Below are 16740 nucleotides of genomic sequence, written 5' to 3' on the forward strand. Positions count from 1 at the left end.
TATAGGGGTGTGTGTATGTGGGATACGGGAGTGTGTGCGCATGTGTACGGGGTTTGTGGGGGGAAGTGAGTGTGGGTGTGTGTGGATGTGGGGGAGGGTCTGTGGGGGTGGGGAGGGTGTGATGTAGGGGAGAGTGTGAGGCCACTTCCCCCACCTGCTGCTGCTTCCCTACTTATGGGGCTGGAGTTGGGGCCATCCTGCAGGTGACGGTGGGACTGTAGCATGCGCTGCTCCTGTGGGAGTGAGCAGGTCTCAGCCCCATGCAAGCACAGCAGGGGCAGCCCAGAGCAGGCCGGATACAGTGAATTGGTAGGCATCTGCCCAGGGGCTGGATGAAATTGCCTGGTGACCTGGCCCACAGGCCATATTTTGCCTACCCCAGTTTAGTTACTCTGCAGATCCATATCTAACATGATACATGTTAATGGAGGGTTGCTAATTTCAGAATTTTGGCGCACGATTTATATAATTTGTTCTCAATAAGGAACTAAAAAATAACTCTATTTAAGAAAATAAAATGTCATTAGGGAATAAATAATTTATTCTTTATATCACTTATAAATCAAGTTATAGGATGTACTCCTATTTATGTAAGCAGCTCTTATTCACAAAGTACCCTGTTGACTTCAATGCAACCATTCATATCAATAAGAACTGCTCACATGGAAAGTGGTTTGCAGAATAAAAAGTCACTTAAAATTTTTCCTTCCCATTTCTCCTAGCTCAGGGCTAAAGGGTGGGGTTGGGAATGGTGCATCCTGGGATGCTGGAGGAATAAAAATTGTTCACTTTATCTCCATGGAGCAGACTGAAGTTATCGTAACATGAGATAGGTAGCACAGCCCAGAGTTAACCCTTGGCTGAAGTGGTGTAACTTTGAGATGCACCCTTTAACTCAGAGGGTGCATAGCACAAGTTAACAAGCTTTAACATGTGGATACTTGAATTTTGAATGCCCTCAATATGGTCTTAGTGTAAAATGGAACTTTGCCCTCAGTATTACCTCCTCTGTTATATGCCAGCTAGGTGTGATTTAAAGATTTTTTCTTGTTCTCAAAGACTGCTTAAGTTAGGCAAAGTTTGAATTCCCTTATCCTAGTTGTTAAAGAATTCTGCTCAGATGTCCTTGCTTCCCTTAGGGTAGCTGGTGTTAAACAGAATTGCCTTGCAGCAATATTGAAATCTTGCCACAGGAAGAACAGAGTCAAAATAAATATTTTTTTGCTTAATTAGAGCCTATGTTGGTAAACCTCTATGTCTGCATGGAGTCCCATTGTTTCCTAGTATCTAATCTCACACATATATTTACTTACATATATAATAACCCTTTCAGGAATTCCTAGGGGCAGACACTTTTGCATTATTTATACTGCAACTCACATGAAGGAACATACATATGAATACATTATCTATTTTTATATATTGGGGTGAGCATGCGTGTGTGTCCATATCATACACATTTTATAATCGCTATGTATTCTATATATCATATATATGTATTACACACACACATATGCACAGGGATGCATGTGCAAAAAATTAAAAATAAGCTTAATGCAGGCCTATTTAAACAAAAGATTTATATGTAAGATATTCCTAATTAAGGTTTGACAGATTTAATGTATATTTCCATTAATTTTTAAATATCTCATCATGAAATATAACACAACTTTTTACTACTATGAAATTAGCAGTGTGTAGTGTACTGTACTATAAATGTGAATTTAGTTAGTTCAATTTGTAAGCATAAAAACAGGCAGAATGCAGTTTTATTGTTACACAGAGTGATGTAAGAATAGACATTAACTGAACAAATTCTGCCCCAGATTTTTTAAGGTCCCCTTGTCATTAATGGAAATTTTATAGGAGTAAATGACACAATACTGGGGTTCTGGGGTAATCATGTTTCCTGCAATCCAGCAAAATGGATTTTTATATTATTAAGAAAAATAAGTTTAAAAAGCTACCTGTTCTGTTACTAAAAATAAGTTAACTAAAAATAAATTAACTACGAGCCAGAATGCATATTATAAACACAGACACAACCTTCCTCCTTAGACTATACTAAACTAATGCAAGGTAGAATGCAATAAAACATATTCGGCATGGCTTTATGGACAAATGTAGTTCTGAACCTAGAACGGGTTCTGAGTCACATATTTCGTGGGTAGAAGAGTACAAAGGGAGATAAAAGGTCATTATAAATTTTCTGTAGTTGCTTGACCATAGAAACTGAAGGTTAACTCTGCAAGTGAATAATGAACAAATCTGGAACTCTTGTACCAAATTTACAAACTGATATACTGCAAAGGAATATTTGGCCCCACTTTTTTGGACAATGTAATTAAGGGAACTTCCTTTTTGTGTTATTCCCTGTTTTGGATTTTTATGAAACCCCTCACTGCATGCAAACCACATACTGAACTGAACACACAAATCCAGCCACATGAATGCCGTTTTCAAGAGTTGCACTGTATCATTTCTTCTGTGTGACAAAACTATCACCTCAGAACTCCACCTTAAATAAAAGAGGCAGTTTCAAGGTCTACAGGATTCCCTCTCTCCTAGACCTAGGTAACAATGGTCCTAAGCAATCAATTTCCTTTCTCTATCTTAATTTGCTCTTATATATCATATTCAAGATTTTATCTGGACAGGGGCTGGGTGGCACAGTGGATAAACCTCTGCCTTTTCACCTTTGGGATCATGGTTCAAGTCAAACCCTGATGAAATGCGTTTGATCGTCCTAATCTAGTTCTTAGTGGACAGTATTCCCATTATCTTTAAAAGGGTCAAAGCTGAGGCCATCTGGAAGAGTGCATTGTGCTATATCTTGTCTGTTGATTAATACATTTTCAGTGATGCCAGTTCCTTAACCTTTCTGAGCATACATATTCACACAAAAAAGCTTAATAAAGGTCCCTCATGGTTTAAGCCTTATTTTCCCTTCCCCCATTCTTTTAGATTTGCCTGGGAATCCTTTAGAAAACAGAATAACTATTCATTTTGTAAAGATTCACACCTGTCCTGTGACTAAGAACATCTCTAGATTAATTAGCAAAACAGGTGATTACTTAAAATCCTTGCTTAACAAATGGAAAATCTGACTCCTTGATGAAAGGGAATTAGATCTTAGGAAAATTTCCTTTGTTGGATAAGGACAGAAATCAGATTGGAAACGTACTTGCTGTACAAACTTACTGTTTTTTTGCAAAATGCTATCTGGGATCTGCCAGAGGATGTGGACATTTGACAATTCATATGAAGAAAACCACACTGCCCTTATGGCTGGTTGCAGTTGTTAAAAAAACCAAACAAATCCACAACTCCCCCACACCTTACTGGAAGAAGCAATGTGTTATTTCAATCCGGCTTCATCGTTTCAGTGTAGAAAGGGCACTTCAGTGGGGCTTTTGGTTCTTTTATCTAATAGATGACTGAATCAGATAAAAGCACCATAAAAGTCCCACTGAAGTGCCCGGTTTATGCAGATGTTGGATGAGCTGGGTCCTATTAATGCAGTGCCTCCTCTGGGTACACACTGGGCTTGGTGCAGAAGCACATGGAATTTAAAGTGACTTTTTTTAATGTCTGCAAGCAGCCTATTTTACCTTCTCCCATTAAAAGGAGGCATGTGTGTGCATTTCCCCTATATGGTTTCCAAATGCCAAAGGTTGGTAACCTTTGCTGTGCCATCAGAGCTCCCTTCACAAATTTCTACATTAAATATATAGAGCACTTGAGAGGTGGCAGAAAGAATGTTATGCCACTTTTTTTTTTTTTAACCTTGCTCCTTTCCTCCATAATCTAATAATTCATTGGGGTCCATTTGTGAGTCAAAATTGTGATGAACAACTCTTTATAAATCATTTAACTGGCTTGGTATCAACAGCATGTATTGCACTGGGGACCCATCTCCTCCATGTCGACATGCCTCTGAGGCACCTGAGGAGCGGAGAGTAGTTATATAAGGAAAGCCAAGGATTCCTTGCAGATATGTCTAGATCCTTGGCTGCTTGCTTCAGGTAGCCTCATATTTGCTTTATGCTTTGGAAGTTGCACACAGGTCCCAAAAGAATAGAACATTAGGGTTGGAAGGGATCTCAGGAGGTCATTGAGTCCAACCCCCTACTAAAAACAGGACTGTCCCCAAATATATCAACCCAGCCAAAGCTTTGTATTGCTGGGTCTTAAAAACCTCCAAGGATGGAGATTCCACAACCTCTCTGGGTAATATGTTCCAGTACTTTACTGCCCTCCTTGTGAGATGGTTCTTCCTAAGGTCTAACCTAATCTTCCCTTATTGCAACTTGAGACCATTCCTCTTTGTTTTGTCATCTGCCACCACTGAGAACAGTCTAGCTCCATCCTCTTTGAAACCACCCTTCAGGTAGCTGAAGGCTGCTAATAAATCCTCTCTCAGTCATCTCTTCTGCAGGCTAAATAAGCACAGTTTCCCCTAACCATTTTTGTCACCCTCTGCTTTCCCCAATTTGTCCACATCCTTTCTGTAGTGGGAGGCCCAAAACTGAACACAGTACTCCAGATGTGGCATCACCAGTGCTGGATAGAAGGGAATAATTATTTTTCTTGATTGGCCAGCACCACACCTACCAATGCAGCCCAGTATGTTGTTAGCCTTCTTGGCACCAAGGGCACACCATTGGCTCATATTCAGCTTATTATCTGCTGTAACCCCCAGGTCCCTTTCTGCAAAGTTGCTGTTTAGCCAACTGGTGCAATAGAGGAACCACAAAAGGGAGGAAGAGAGCAAGGCAAGCCTGGTTACACCTACACAGTCTGATTAAACAAGCAGTAGCAAATATAGCTCAGCACCATCACCAAAAATCTGATTCTATTTCCACTGAAGTCGATAGTGAAACTAGTAGAAGTAAGATGGGGTCAAACTGTTAGAATCACAAATTACTTGAATACTCTGACAATAACGATCAAAATTATAAGGACAAAGTATGATTTTTCAGCTGAAATAGTTCATGAATATAGTTTATATGAAATATATGAAAGTATGAGTGATTTTTTTCATTTCTGATTATGGTTAAAGATTGTAAAATATTTTAAATCCTTTAATCACTCTCCAGTAGTCATTAATAGTTTTTATATTCCTGCTATATATTTATTTAACTGGCTCCTGAGCAGGCAGCATATAACTAATGATCCATTTGCACAAATCAATAACATGACTATGATTTTTTTCTCCTTAAATAATTGCCCATTAATTGCTTTTCTTTCTAAAGCTCTTGCAATTAACAGGAAATTCCTTAATTTCAGATATTTTGCAGCAAATAAGCAGTTATATCCTGAATCACTATTTTAAGTAATTGGAAAGCATATGATAAAATATAAGGATGTGGCTTTATTTTAGAAACTGTGAACTATAATACTAGGTTTCTATTGTCTGTGATTATTATCATTGTCAGACTGTTAAATCTCTTTTAAGACTGGCAAATCTCAAAATACAATCAAGTTCTAGGTGACTTATCTCTTTATAAAAATGGATAAACCCAGGACAAGACAGGACAGTCTGCTCCACTGATGCAGTGAAACCACAGAAATGGCTTAACAAGCCGGCTGAGGATTCCCTCATGTGAACTCAGTGCTATTTAGGTGCATCAGGAACATGAACAAAAAAGGGGTACTGGCAACGCACCACTGTAGAAGACCCATCTGGGGGTTGTTCCTACTTACGAGTAACCCTGAAGCTTCTGAAATGTGACTGGGAACTGACTTGGTTCCCAGCTAGCCTCTGGATGAGGATGACGTAGAAATGTTTTATAGCAAGGCTTGGCTAAACCTTAACACCAGTCTTTCTAAGCATTTTCTATCTCAAAGGTACTACTTTCACATAACAATTTAAACGCTCTAAATTTTTAAATGGATATATTTATCAAGGCCAAATTCAGCCTGAAATAATGTCCCTTTTTCCACTGTTCTCATTTTTTTTTTCTGTGATACTCGCCACTGGCACTATCTCATCACAAACTCCTAAATTGTTAATGGGATTACCCACTTGTTCAACATGGCCTTTACACCTACTATATAGACCACATTACACTGAATCTAAGACAGATATTTTCTCATGTTGTTATAACTCTGCATTAGGCACTAGAGATCTAAAACAGAATTTCTCTTTTCATTGATGCTCATTTGAAATAAAGTTTTATAGAACAGTCATTGTACATGCTGGTTGATGGGGAAAAACAAAGAGAACGGCTGAAGTTAGGAAAATGTTAAGCTTAAAAGATTCTAGTTTGAAAACTATATAGTACTTCTGTTGAACTGATAATCTGTATCCACTTTAGGTATTTATATCATAAATATGATATCCATTTCTACATGTACCTTAAGAATTCTTCTTCTTGATTACAATGTAAAAAAGAAGGAATAAGTGTGTATGGACAATGATAAAGTAGCCTGTTGATAATAAATATTTGTCAGGTCTTGTCACATCTGCACAAATTCCACTGTTACTGAAGAGACACCACACTGATAAAAAAGAGCTCAGAAAATCAATGGATCTTGAGCTAAAGCAGTTGCTAAACACACAGAAAACATCTTTATCCAACAGCCATAGTGCTGTGAAAATTCCCAAGCCTTGCATCGGTACAGCTCAGGAAAATTTAATCTTCCCAAATACTCATCAGGGCACTCCATCCTGCAGACCTGACAGCCCCACTTATAATTAATTATACAATTTCGATGGGAATATCGACTAAACAAAGCTATAAATCATAGAAAAAGTCAATAGGCATGGACACATTCAATCATGTCCCGACCAATGATTACTACTCTTAAAATACAATAATTATTTTCAGGAGCCAGCTTGAATTAAATTTCTGTCAGGCTGGTACAAGACCGGCGGTTGATGAAGGATGCGATGGATTTTTTGGGTTGAATTCGGCACAGGGACATTTATCCTTTTAGATAGGTAGTTTGTTTTTAGTGATCATGGTGCTGCGTGTTTAACTAGACCATGAAGATTAGATTATCTCCAATGGCTCATTATATCGTTTATCTTTTTCTTCCACGTTTGAGCTGGAAGATTTCCTGCTTCTCAGTGCGTGAATGAAATGGCAGCTGATTTTGAAATGTAGTGTGCTAGAATGCAATGTCTGCGTATGTCTTTGCATGCAAACATGTGAGCGTGTATGTGTTTACCAAAAGTGTACATATACATAAAATCAACCAAGTATGCACCTGGACTTCCACTGGTGTACTGCGAATTGCAATGAACAAGAGTGATTTTTCTCAGCATATAAAAATGTTGTATAAAACAGTAGTGGAATGAGGATAAAACTAAATGCCTCAAGTCATTATAAAAATGAAGTTAAAAACCATACAAAAATGAGTAATAAAATATTTTGCTCTTTAGTCTTTTATTTCTGTCTCTAATAGAGCTAAGAAATAAAAATAGAGGAAAAAGTTTTTTTAGTTGGTCAGGTTCTGAATCTGTAACGTCACTGAGCGTAATGAAATCCTCACTGTTCAAGATTTCATTACTATTAATCCGATTCCTTGACATTTAATTTTTATCAGTTTTCCATCAAAAGTTTTAAATAAAATATTACATGCTTCATGTAGAGAGACAGTCTCTCATGTGTCAGATGGAAGAGATAAAAGGCCCTGAAATTTCTAGGACCAAATGTCCTGAAAAGGAAGTATCTGCACAGGAAGTTGGTCTGTATACATTTTCTGAAGACTTTTTTCAGTCGGTCATATATTCAGACAAAAGGAGAAGCAAAAAGAATGATTACCTCACAGGAACTACAGTTCTTCAGGAGGATTTGTCCACATGTGTTCCACTTCTATGCATACACACCGTGCACATGAGATCTCGTGTGTACATGCACCCACATGAGATCCACATGGACAAATGTTTGAAAGAGAAATAAATAGATTTTCACTTTCTTCATGATTCGAGGCATAAGTTAAAACTCCTACGACTTTCAAAAAATGGAAAAGGCTGAGACAAAGCTCCTCACAACCACATGTGGAAGGAACCTGATAGGCATGGATCTTCTCATGCACAAAAGGGTCACAGCTATTCTTGCATTTGGATCTGATGGACGACTTCTAAGGTGCCAGAGTCCTCCTAAGATGCCAGATTGTCTTTCAGGACTGATTAGTAAACTTATTTTCCTTACCATTTTCCACAACATGGAAAATATATATGCACAGAAAAGTGTTAATTTCTTTATGTTTCCTTGTCCTCATATATATGTAAAATGGAAATTAGTTTCTTCCCAATTTGGTTTCTTCATATCTAATTTTCAGAGGCTTCACTCTCCTTAATGTTGCCCAGCTACAAATCTTTGTGTTTTAACCAGTCATAGAATAAAAAAAAAAGTGATTAGCACTTGTATGCAGGTGAACACCAACTTCTTACACAGGTGTACACCAGCATGGCTTTACTGGAGTCAGTGGAATTACTTTGAAATGATTTCTACCAAACTGAAGCAAGCTGAAATGATTTGTACCAAAAGGTTCCTCCAAGCGTAACATAAACTCTTCCAATACTTCATTTTTGCTCTGTTATTTTGGAAGATCAACATTTTCCCCTCAGTTACACATCTCTTAGAAACGTTAATGAAATGTGGCTAATTGTGGACAATGTGTGAACAGTTTGGCCAGTATTAGAGGGTGACTTATGGAACAAAATGAATACAAAACATCTGTTTAGTATTTTCTATGCAAAAATTGTATTTGCATATGATTCTATAGCTTGTCAATCAAAACAGTAGTCTTTCTGTATCTGCTTTCCTCTCTTATGTAGCCCTGTTAAGTCTGTCTCAAGGGCTCCTGACAGACATTACACTTAAGATGTGATTAACTGGTTAACCACATATGGCCACATGTTCATTCAGTTAATGGCATGTTAAAAAGAGGAATAAGGCACAAAATTATTACCGCAATGTAAGTGTAATAACTTTGTAGCTGGTTACTATCATGTCTTTAATTGAACATGTGCCCAGTCATCCTAGCCTCCAGAGAACTTCAAGACTTCACCGAGCTCCAGAAGCTGGTCAGCTGATCCAGGCATCTAGCCAGGGGAGCGTAGGAAGCCAAACCTGGTATTTGCTGATGTGCGGACAGTCCAGCGTCATGACCCTAAGTTCCCCCTGTACTGGCAATATGGTGCGATGAGATCTCATGCTCAATTTCATCATCATGCCTCCTGCCATGTACCTGTGGCATGCCAGGAAGTAAGACTGTTGGGATTCCGCATCAGACCCCATTATGCCTTTAATTTAACATCAGTCGGCAGCCAAAGACAGATAATCACACTAGTTAGAATCTCTCCATTTCTATTTCTGACTCTTCTTCCGTATTCTTTGGGATAGGAATTTTGATAAGAGTTCACCTTTCTTTAAATTTATGTCTTCTAATGTTGCACAATGAAGAGTAAAAAAATAAACAAAGAGGCTGCATGAAGAAAGAGAGGAAAGACGACAGAGAAAGAAACACAAACTTTGTTAAACATATTTTAAATACAAATTTAAAATTCTTTCCATGCAAAACTGAACACAACACAGAGCAGATGCTAAAGTTAGAGGTGACTCAATTTGGAAATCATCATACAAAAGAGATTTTTTCTTCCAAAAGAGGAACAAGACCAAAGAGTTATTATATTCTTAAATTCTAGATACATTTTGTCTCCCATTTTGTGCACAGAAGCATTCAGAAGGACAAAAGGATGGATAGAGGTGCACTGTATGTCTTTAGGTTTAGTCTAATTTATTTTTAATTACTGTAGAATCATAAACTTACCGCAGTGCCATTGTTATCCCTAAAAACATCTTGATTAAAGTAGTCAAAAAGCTTCTTTTCTAATTGTAGCATAACCTGAGAAAATAAAGCAGAAAAAGGTAGAGAATTTCTGCCCCAAGGGGTCCATACATTTCAGCTGGTGATATTCTTCCTTAGCTATATAACTTCAACCTTTTAAATCTATAGTACAATTCCTAGGTCTCTAAGAACTCCATCAAAAGAGCTCATTTGGTTAACTGGCAATCGCTTAACAAGACTGAAATAGCAATGCTACACAGAGTAGAAGTCTATATTTACCTCTAAATGATGCCTTGTTTTCACTTGGAAAGCATTCTGTGCACATCAGACAAGACTATACCCAACCAAATCCTGAGTTTCATTATAAATTAAATACTACTTCACTCCTCAAAGGGGTTCTTCTTTCATACAGGGTCAGATGATAACTTAACTCCTCACATTTTATGATTAAACCTTTGTGTATGGTGCCCATATATCTCTTGATTATCTGTTCTTTTGATACATATGTGATATCTTTTTTGATATCTGTTTTTTTTAATGCCTGTTTTGACAGCATCTCAAAACAGGACCTCTCCCTCCACCCCCACCTCCACATGCTTAGATGTTTCTGACTCCAGTGCCAGTGGAGCGTGCTGGCTGAGCAGGGGTGTGTGGGGAGTGTGCTGCTGGCCAGGTGACATGCACACTTGAAGCATCTTGTCAGTTTCTTCAAATTAATGCTTTGGTCATATTTTCAGAAACCTCCTCTGATGCTTGCGACAGGCATTTAAAACAGGACTTTCACAGTGAAAATGGGACATATAGTCAACTCTATATCTGGGGTCAAAAATTAATTTTTGATGTTATTCTAGTGACTTTCAGGAATTGCAGCCAGAGTCAAATTTTGTCTTTGGTGTTTGTAAGTCTAAATAGTGGATAGCCAACAATGTCTGCATTCACTTTTATGACAATGACATGAACTATATTAGGTTGCATACCTTTCGGTCATTATCAGATTCACGAAATATTAGCTTGACTACTTCATTTGTGTCAGCTGCCCGGATAGTCTGCATTGTAGCTTTTGCACAAAGTGTCTAATAAAAAAAAAAAGAGACACACAAACAAGAAAGACTGTTTAACTGAAAGATAAGTTCCCTTTTCATGCAACTTTCTCAGTCATTGCACATCAAGTGTATAATCCAGTGCCGATTTGAGAGCGTTCTTGATGCAGAAATTTCATAGTAAACTAAGCACTCCATAACTCATTAAAGTAGATACTGAATTAAAAATGCGACAGCATAGCATCCGCTTGCATTACGCATGACCTGTACCGTCACTCTCTGGAGCTACTGGCTCCTAGACCTTACTGGTTCACGTTACCCTTCTTTGCCCCTCCCCTTATCCTTCGTATTTAAATATCCTTCTATTTAGAACCACTGCTTCCAGTTCCATTCATAGCTCTGATGCAGTACACTGTGAGCTACAAAAGGTTTCGCCTCTATGAACCAATGAGTCTCTAAGGTACCACCCCCCGACCCTGACAGAACATGACATGGACAACGGCAGGAAGCTCTGCCAGCCAACTGTAAAGGCTTAGCTCTTGTTTGCAAATTCATCTGAGTTTCCTATCCAAACATTAATTCAATTTATAAAACACAAACACCATCTTTTTATAACATTATACTTGCCAGTGAAGGTTCAGGTTATCTGAGCAGCAATGGTCTGTGTGACCACCCTTCTTAAAAGCACTGTACCTCTTGTTTTTTCGGGAGGGGCATCTTTTCTGGCTAAAAGGTATTGCATCTGATCTAGGCTCACAGGTAAATCAGGTGGAGTGTCAGTCCTGCCCCTGATTTACCTTTTATCTGTATGGAGGTCCAATTTTAAGACTATAGCTACATTTGGAAGAATTAACTTTAGAATCTGTTGCATACCACTAGAGATGGACTTGAGGTTTTCCTGAAGCACTTAAGCATATGCATAAATCTACTTAAGCATATGCTTAAGTCATATCAGAGTTAAATGCATGCTTAGGTGATCTGATAAGTAGGAATATATTGCTGAATCAGGGCCAAGGTGCAGGACAAAATTAGGAGAGTTGGTAGGGATTTTTTTCCTGAATAGAAGTTTATTTTACTAGTGTCTCCCAAATGAACAGTGCTCAAGACCAGCATTAAATTAAGAATAAGGAAAGTGGTTATTTATTTGTGTCTGTGGGAAGAAAATATATTTTGGTTTTGCATAATGTTTCATTATAAAATATATATTTAATGTTTCTATGATAGTTGAGAATCCCAAAGCATTTTATGAACCTTAGAGAACTGATACGTATTGTTACAGAGTTGTAAGTTATGAATGTATCATTACCCCTAAGTTATGAATGTATCATTACCCCTATTTACAGATGGGAAAACTGAAGGGAAAACATCATGTAGACGTAACATAACATTTGCGTAAGCTACACTGGAATTTGAAGTAAATTGGATTTCATCAGTACCAGAACAGAATTCAGCTTTTTTCATTTTATCCACTGGTACCTGGAAAGTCAGTGGCAGAGAGGAAAATAGGGCTCAGTTTGGTTGTTTATTTTATTTCATTTATATGCAGTTATACTGCTGAGCATCTAAACAAATATACTTGCCAATGGGAAAAAAATCGTTTTCATACCCAAAGCATCTAGTTCTCAGCTAAAACTAGCAATGCTACATTACGAGCAGTCCAGAGAAGGATTCACTTTATAAAATGCACCTTCTCAGGGCAGGCAAAATTCTTGACAGGAACCTTTACAAGTTACCATAATTCAGGTAAATAACAGCAACCTAAACACTCAAAGGGTGCTGTTTTTGGAGTGTCTGATAACAAAAATAAGATACAAATCTGTTTTTTTCTTCAATTCTATGAATTTAAAAAGGGATAACTGATTTTTCCCTCTTGGGCTTCTTCCTCTGGATACTAGATTTTCTACCCCAAACCTAATGCCACACGTAAATTATACATGCCTGACAACAGCAACATAATGCAAAATCTGGCACCACTACAATTTACAGTGGTGCAAGCATTGCTATTGGAATATTTGAATACGTATTTCTTACAAGGGGAGAAAACTTGCATGAGCACAGGGCACCCTTGGAAAATGGCACTTATATTTTTTAATATTCCAGGACAATTTTGTTCAATACATCATGCTCTGGGAGAACATAGGGAAGATGTTAAAATAAACTAGTAAAGGTCATGTTAGGAGGAGGGAGAAGGAGTGGCATGCCATGCCCTTGGGGGAGCTGCAGTTTTGATTTCGTTTTATTTTTAACATTGACTTAATCACTTTTTCCACACATCACCACAATTTACCTTGGATCCCATTTTGTCTCTTTTGACAAGTAATTAACATTTTGCCATCTGTGTCTGTATGCAGTTACCAATGAGGTAATCCACCAGTGAGCCATTCCCAAAGTGCACTCCCTCTGATACCAGCTATTGAAATTCAAAGCACAGATTAGCTAATCGGGTCAAGCCCAAAAAAATAGCCCTTTGGACTCATGTGTCACAAATCAGTCTGGTCGCCTTTAAACAGCGCACCAGATTAGAACAAGCACCCGAACAAACCAAAGCGGAAAACCCGCCGCTCTCTAAAGCTGGTTTCTAAAGCCCTAACAAATCGCTCCATCTTTCACTCATTTAAACTTTCCAAATGAGGGTCAATATGGTCCCCTAGCATCCAAATGCTAATGCGCTTAAGTGCGCTTAAGCAGCTTTCCGGAGTGAATGGGCCAAAGAAGGGCTCGAAAAGACAAGGCAGAGTTACTGTCACTGTCAAAAAGTCATTGTAGCTACCCCCAGAGTGGTCACAATTCAAGAAATTCATGATTTCTGTCTCTTAAAGGCATCTGCTTGAGAACATTTTTTTTTCTGAGCTGCTTTATCTCACAACTTCAGGCCTGCTCTAAAAGAAAAAAAATCTGATCGACTCTTGAGAACCAATAAAGAGAAAGGACCCACATACCTTATTGCTTTCAAATTTCACACACACACAAAATGTTACCTTATTCACAAACAAAAAGTGATTGGGCAAAGGTTCATTTCTTATACAAGCTGAAGCATTCCTTTTTTCTCCCTCCTTTCAATTTCTACAAAGTCGTAGTCACCCAAGCAGAAAACTTTCGGGAACATGTGCTTTTTAAGGCTAGTCTACTGATGAAGGGATTTTGTTGTGAGAAAGAAAAAACCCCCAAATGCTAGGAAAACATGCTGCTCTTTTCAATATTTAAGGTTCCTTCAAATGCATCTTTTTTTATAAAGCTAGATGATGGTAAACCAACTATCAGAAACCTCTACCAAGTTTTTTTTTTTAACTAAGGCACTGAGGGATTGTTTTTGCAAATAAAACATTGCTACAATATTTGCAGTAAGAGCTGCTGCTCGATCTTCACTCTTCAGCTATCTATTACTCTAATTTTTACTTGGATTATCCACATAAGTAAACTTCTAAGAATGTGTCACGGTAATTTAATTTAAAAATACACATGAAAACCCTTTATGGTGAGTTGTAAACAAAGCCATCACTTTTCCGATATAAGTCCATTTACTCAGAGCTTACTAAATTGTATTACTGTAAAAAGTTATGAATGCAAGTTTTGGTAATGATAAATTACAATTTTTGTAAAAGTTACTTGTATTCACTGCTCTTCTGCCCCAAGACACAAATCTACTTTGATTTCCAGGGCAAATAGAAACTTTGAAATTCTTTTCTTTTGTTTTATATGTAAGGTACTAAAATATTTTACAATATTCTGCAATATTGAATGCTACTTCTCTTTTAACTATCAAAACAAGACATTTAGGTATACTGAAACATGGCAGCCATTCATTACATGTAAAGAAAATACCTTAAACCAGTAAAGTTTGTTTTTCTTTTTCATCAGTACATCTCTGCTAAAAAATGAGGGTTTTTTTTCATAACTACTTGCTAGAGACCCTCCAGAGTTTTGTATCAAATCCTGATATCTGATGCGAGTGCTTTACTGCATGCTTATACATACTTCAATTAAAAAGATTCTGCAAAAAAATGCGTATATCTGGGCACATATGAATTCAAACTTTCCTATTGTCTCTGACTATATAGTCTAAAATGTGTATTGTTTTGCCCATGTGAACTAATTTTAGGAAACTTTGTTATATTTTTTCAATCCTAAGCAGAATAAATAATTGGAACACAAGTGCCTCTTTATAATGAAAAAGTTCCAGCAATACTTGTAACTCAGGCTAAGTATAGATGTTCAAAAAGCCCCTGACAGAAGAAGTCTATCACACTTTACTTAGAATGCTGTGAGTTAGAGTGCGAATGAATCAAACAGACATTCGCCATCCGGTGGGAGGGCGTCAGTACCTGCCTACACTGGCCAAGGCCAGCAGGAGGCTGCCAGAGTGGCCCCTCTCCTCAGCCCCACTCCTCCCACCAGCTGGCAGCAGCAGCCAGGGTGAATGGACCCCCTCCACCATAAGGGCCACCCCCACAGCTTGGTGACTGGGTTCTCGGGGGGCCTAGGCAAGGTTTGCGCAGCAGTGCGTATGGGGGGGTGTCCCCTCCCCAGGCCAGCCTCTTGACACCTGCAGCCAGGAGCTGCCTGACCTGGCTTTTTGCATGCTGCTGGGGGTCCTCTGTGGCAGGGGGACTCCTGCTCCCTCCCCAAGACCCCTGACAATGGAAGCCAGAAGCTACAGGACAGGGCTGCCCAGCCTGGCTTTTCACTGTGTTGGGAACTAGGGCTGGGGAAGAGGAAACAAAACCTCTCTGCCATGTGGACCTGGCCCAGCCCCCACCAAGACCCAAGCCTGCAAGCTTGGGAGGGCAGATCTGCATGGCAGAGAGGCTCTGTTCCCTCTCTACTGCCCCAACCCAGCTGTGCAGGGAGGAGACAGAGCCTTTTCTGTCTCTTCTCTGTGACAGCCCAGGGGAAGGGCTGGGCCAGTTGCTCACCCAGAGCAGATGAGCACCAGCTGAGGCTAGCAAACTGCCCAGCGATGGGCCCCTGGGATGGTAGCTGAATGCAATCTACACTGAAGCACGATGGTAAAGACATTCAAAAAAGCACTCTAACCTAAAATGCTTTAGTTTAATACCACATCGAGGGTTAACTTAGAGCAGGATCCACCATTTCTAAAGCACTTTAAGTGCTGTGAACATCTGTTCTGTTATGGTTTTAAAACACATTAAGTGTAATGTCTGCACCTAGCCCCAGATTCCTAGCGCATGAGGAAAAGTGATTTTTTCAGAAACTTTCATGGGTTTATCAAAACTATTTCCTTTTATAGCAAGCCAGATGCAGAAGGACAGACAGTAAAAATGGCTGAGATTCCCAATCAACTGAAATCATGCACAATCTTGAACACAGCACTAACCAAAACATCATTTAGGATAATAGATTAATCTTTTGTGCATTTTGACAGGCTATAAGAGAGATACATAGCTCATCTCAATTATGAAAAGCAAATACTTTTAGCCACTTGTCCTGAAACAGTCCTTGAAAAATATTTGCCTGACACTTATTGAATCAGAAAAACAAAATGCTTTTTTATTATCGTTAGGAGGCAAACTGCATTTGAAACAATCCAAGACTTAGAAGATTTGCTACTTTGGAAGTAACAGGAACATCTGTCTTGTTCAGGCTGTTCTTGATCTTGAAGGGTCTGATTCTCTTTTTCATTTAAATTGACATAAATCAAGAGTAACTTAACTGCACTCAGAGTTGTGAGAGTAATCATGTTCAGATCCTGAGAGCTTGAGAAAGTCAGCCTTTTTGTTGTAACACTAATGACTAGGACACATTCTAGCCAATGTTAATCAGTGTTTTCTGTGTTTAATATTTTTGCACATGTACTTTTGTACATTGATATTTCTGTTTTAGTGCAGGGCTATTCAGTCCTGAAGAGTTAAAATCCCCAATACCAGGCAATGAAATC

The 16740-nt window shown here is 38.5% G+C and overlaps 1 protein-coding gene across 1 annotated transcript in view; it reads right to left on the minus strand.

Moving 5' to 3' along the window:
- INPP5A (inositol polyphosphate-5-phosphatase A) overlaps nt 1–16740 on the minus strand; it is a 441277-nt gene that overhangs the window by 51899 nt on the left and 372638 nt on the right. Inside the window, exons 10-11 of the mRNA XM_019555884.1 lie at nt 10782–10877; nt 9787–9861 (exon numbers count right to left, since the gene is read on the minus strand). Of these exons, the coding sequence (XP_019411429.1) occupies nt 9787–9861; nt 10782–10877 (171 nt within the window). The remainder of the gene's footprint in view (nt 1–9786; nt 9862–10781; nt 10878–16740) is intronic.

Source organism: Crocodylus porosus, unplaced genomic scaffold (assembly GCF_001723895.1).
Source record: "Crocodylus porosus isolate Cpor-Errol unplaced genomic scaffold, CroPor_comp1, whole genome shotgun sequence".
Classification (NCBI taxonomy): domain Eukaryota; kingdom Metazoa; phylum Chordata; order Crocodylia; family Crocodylidae; genus Crocodylus; species Crocodylus porosus.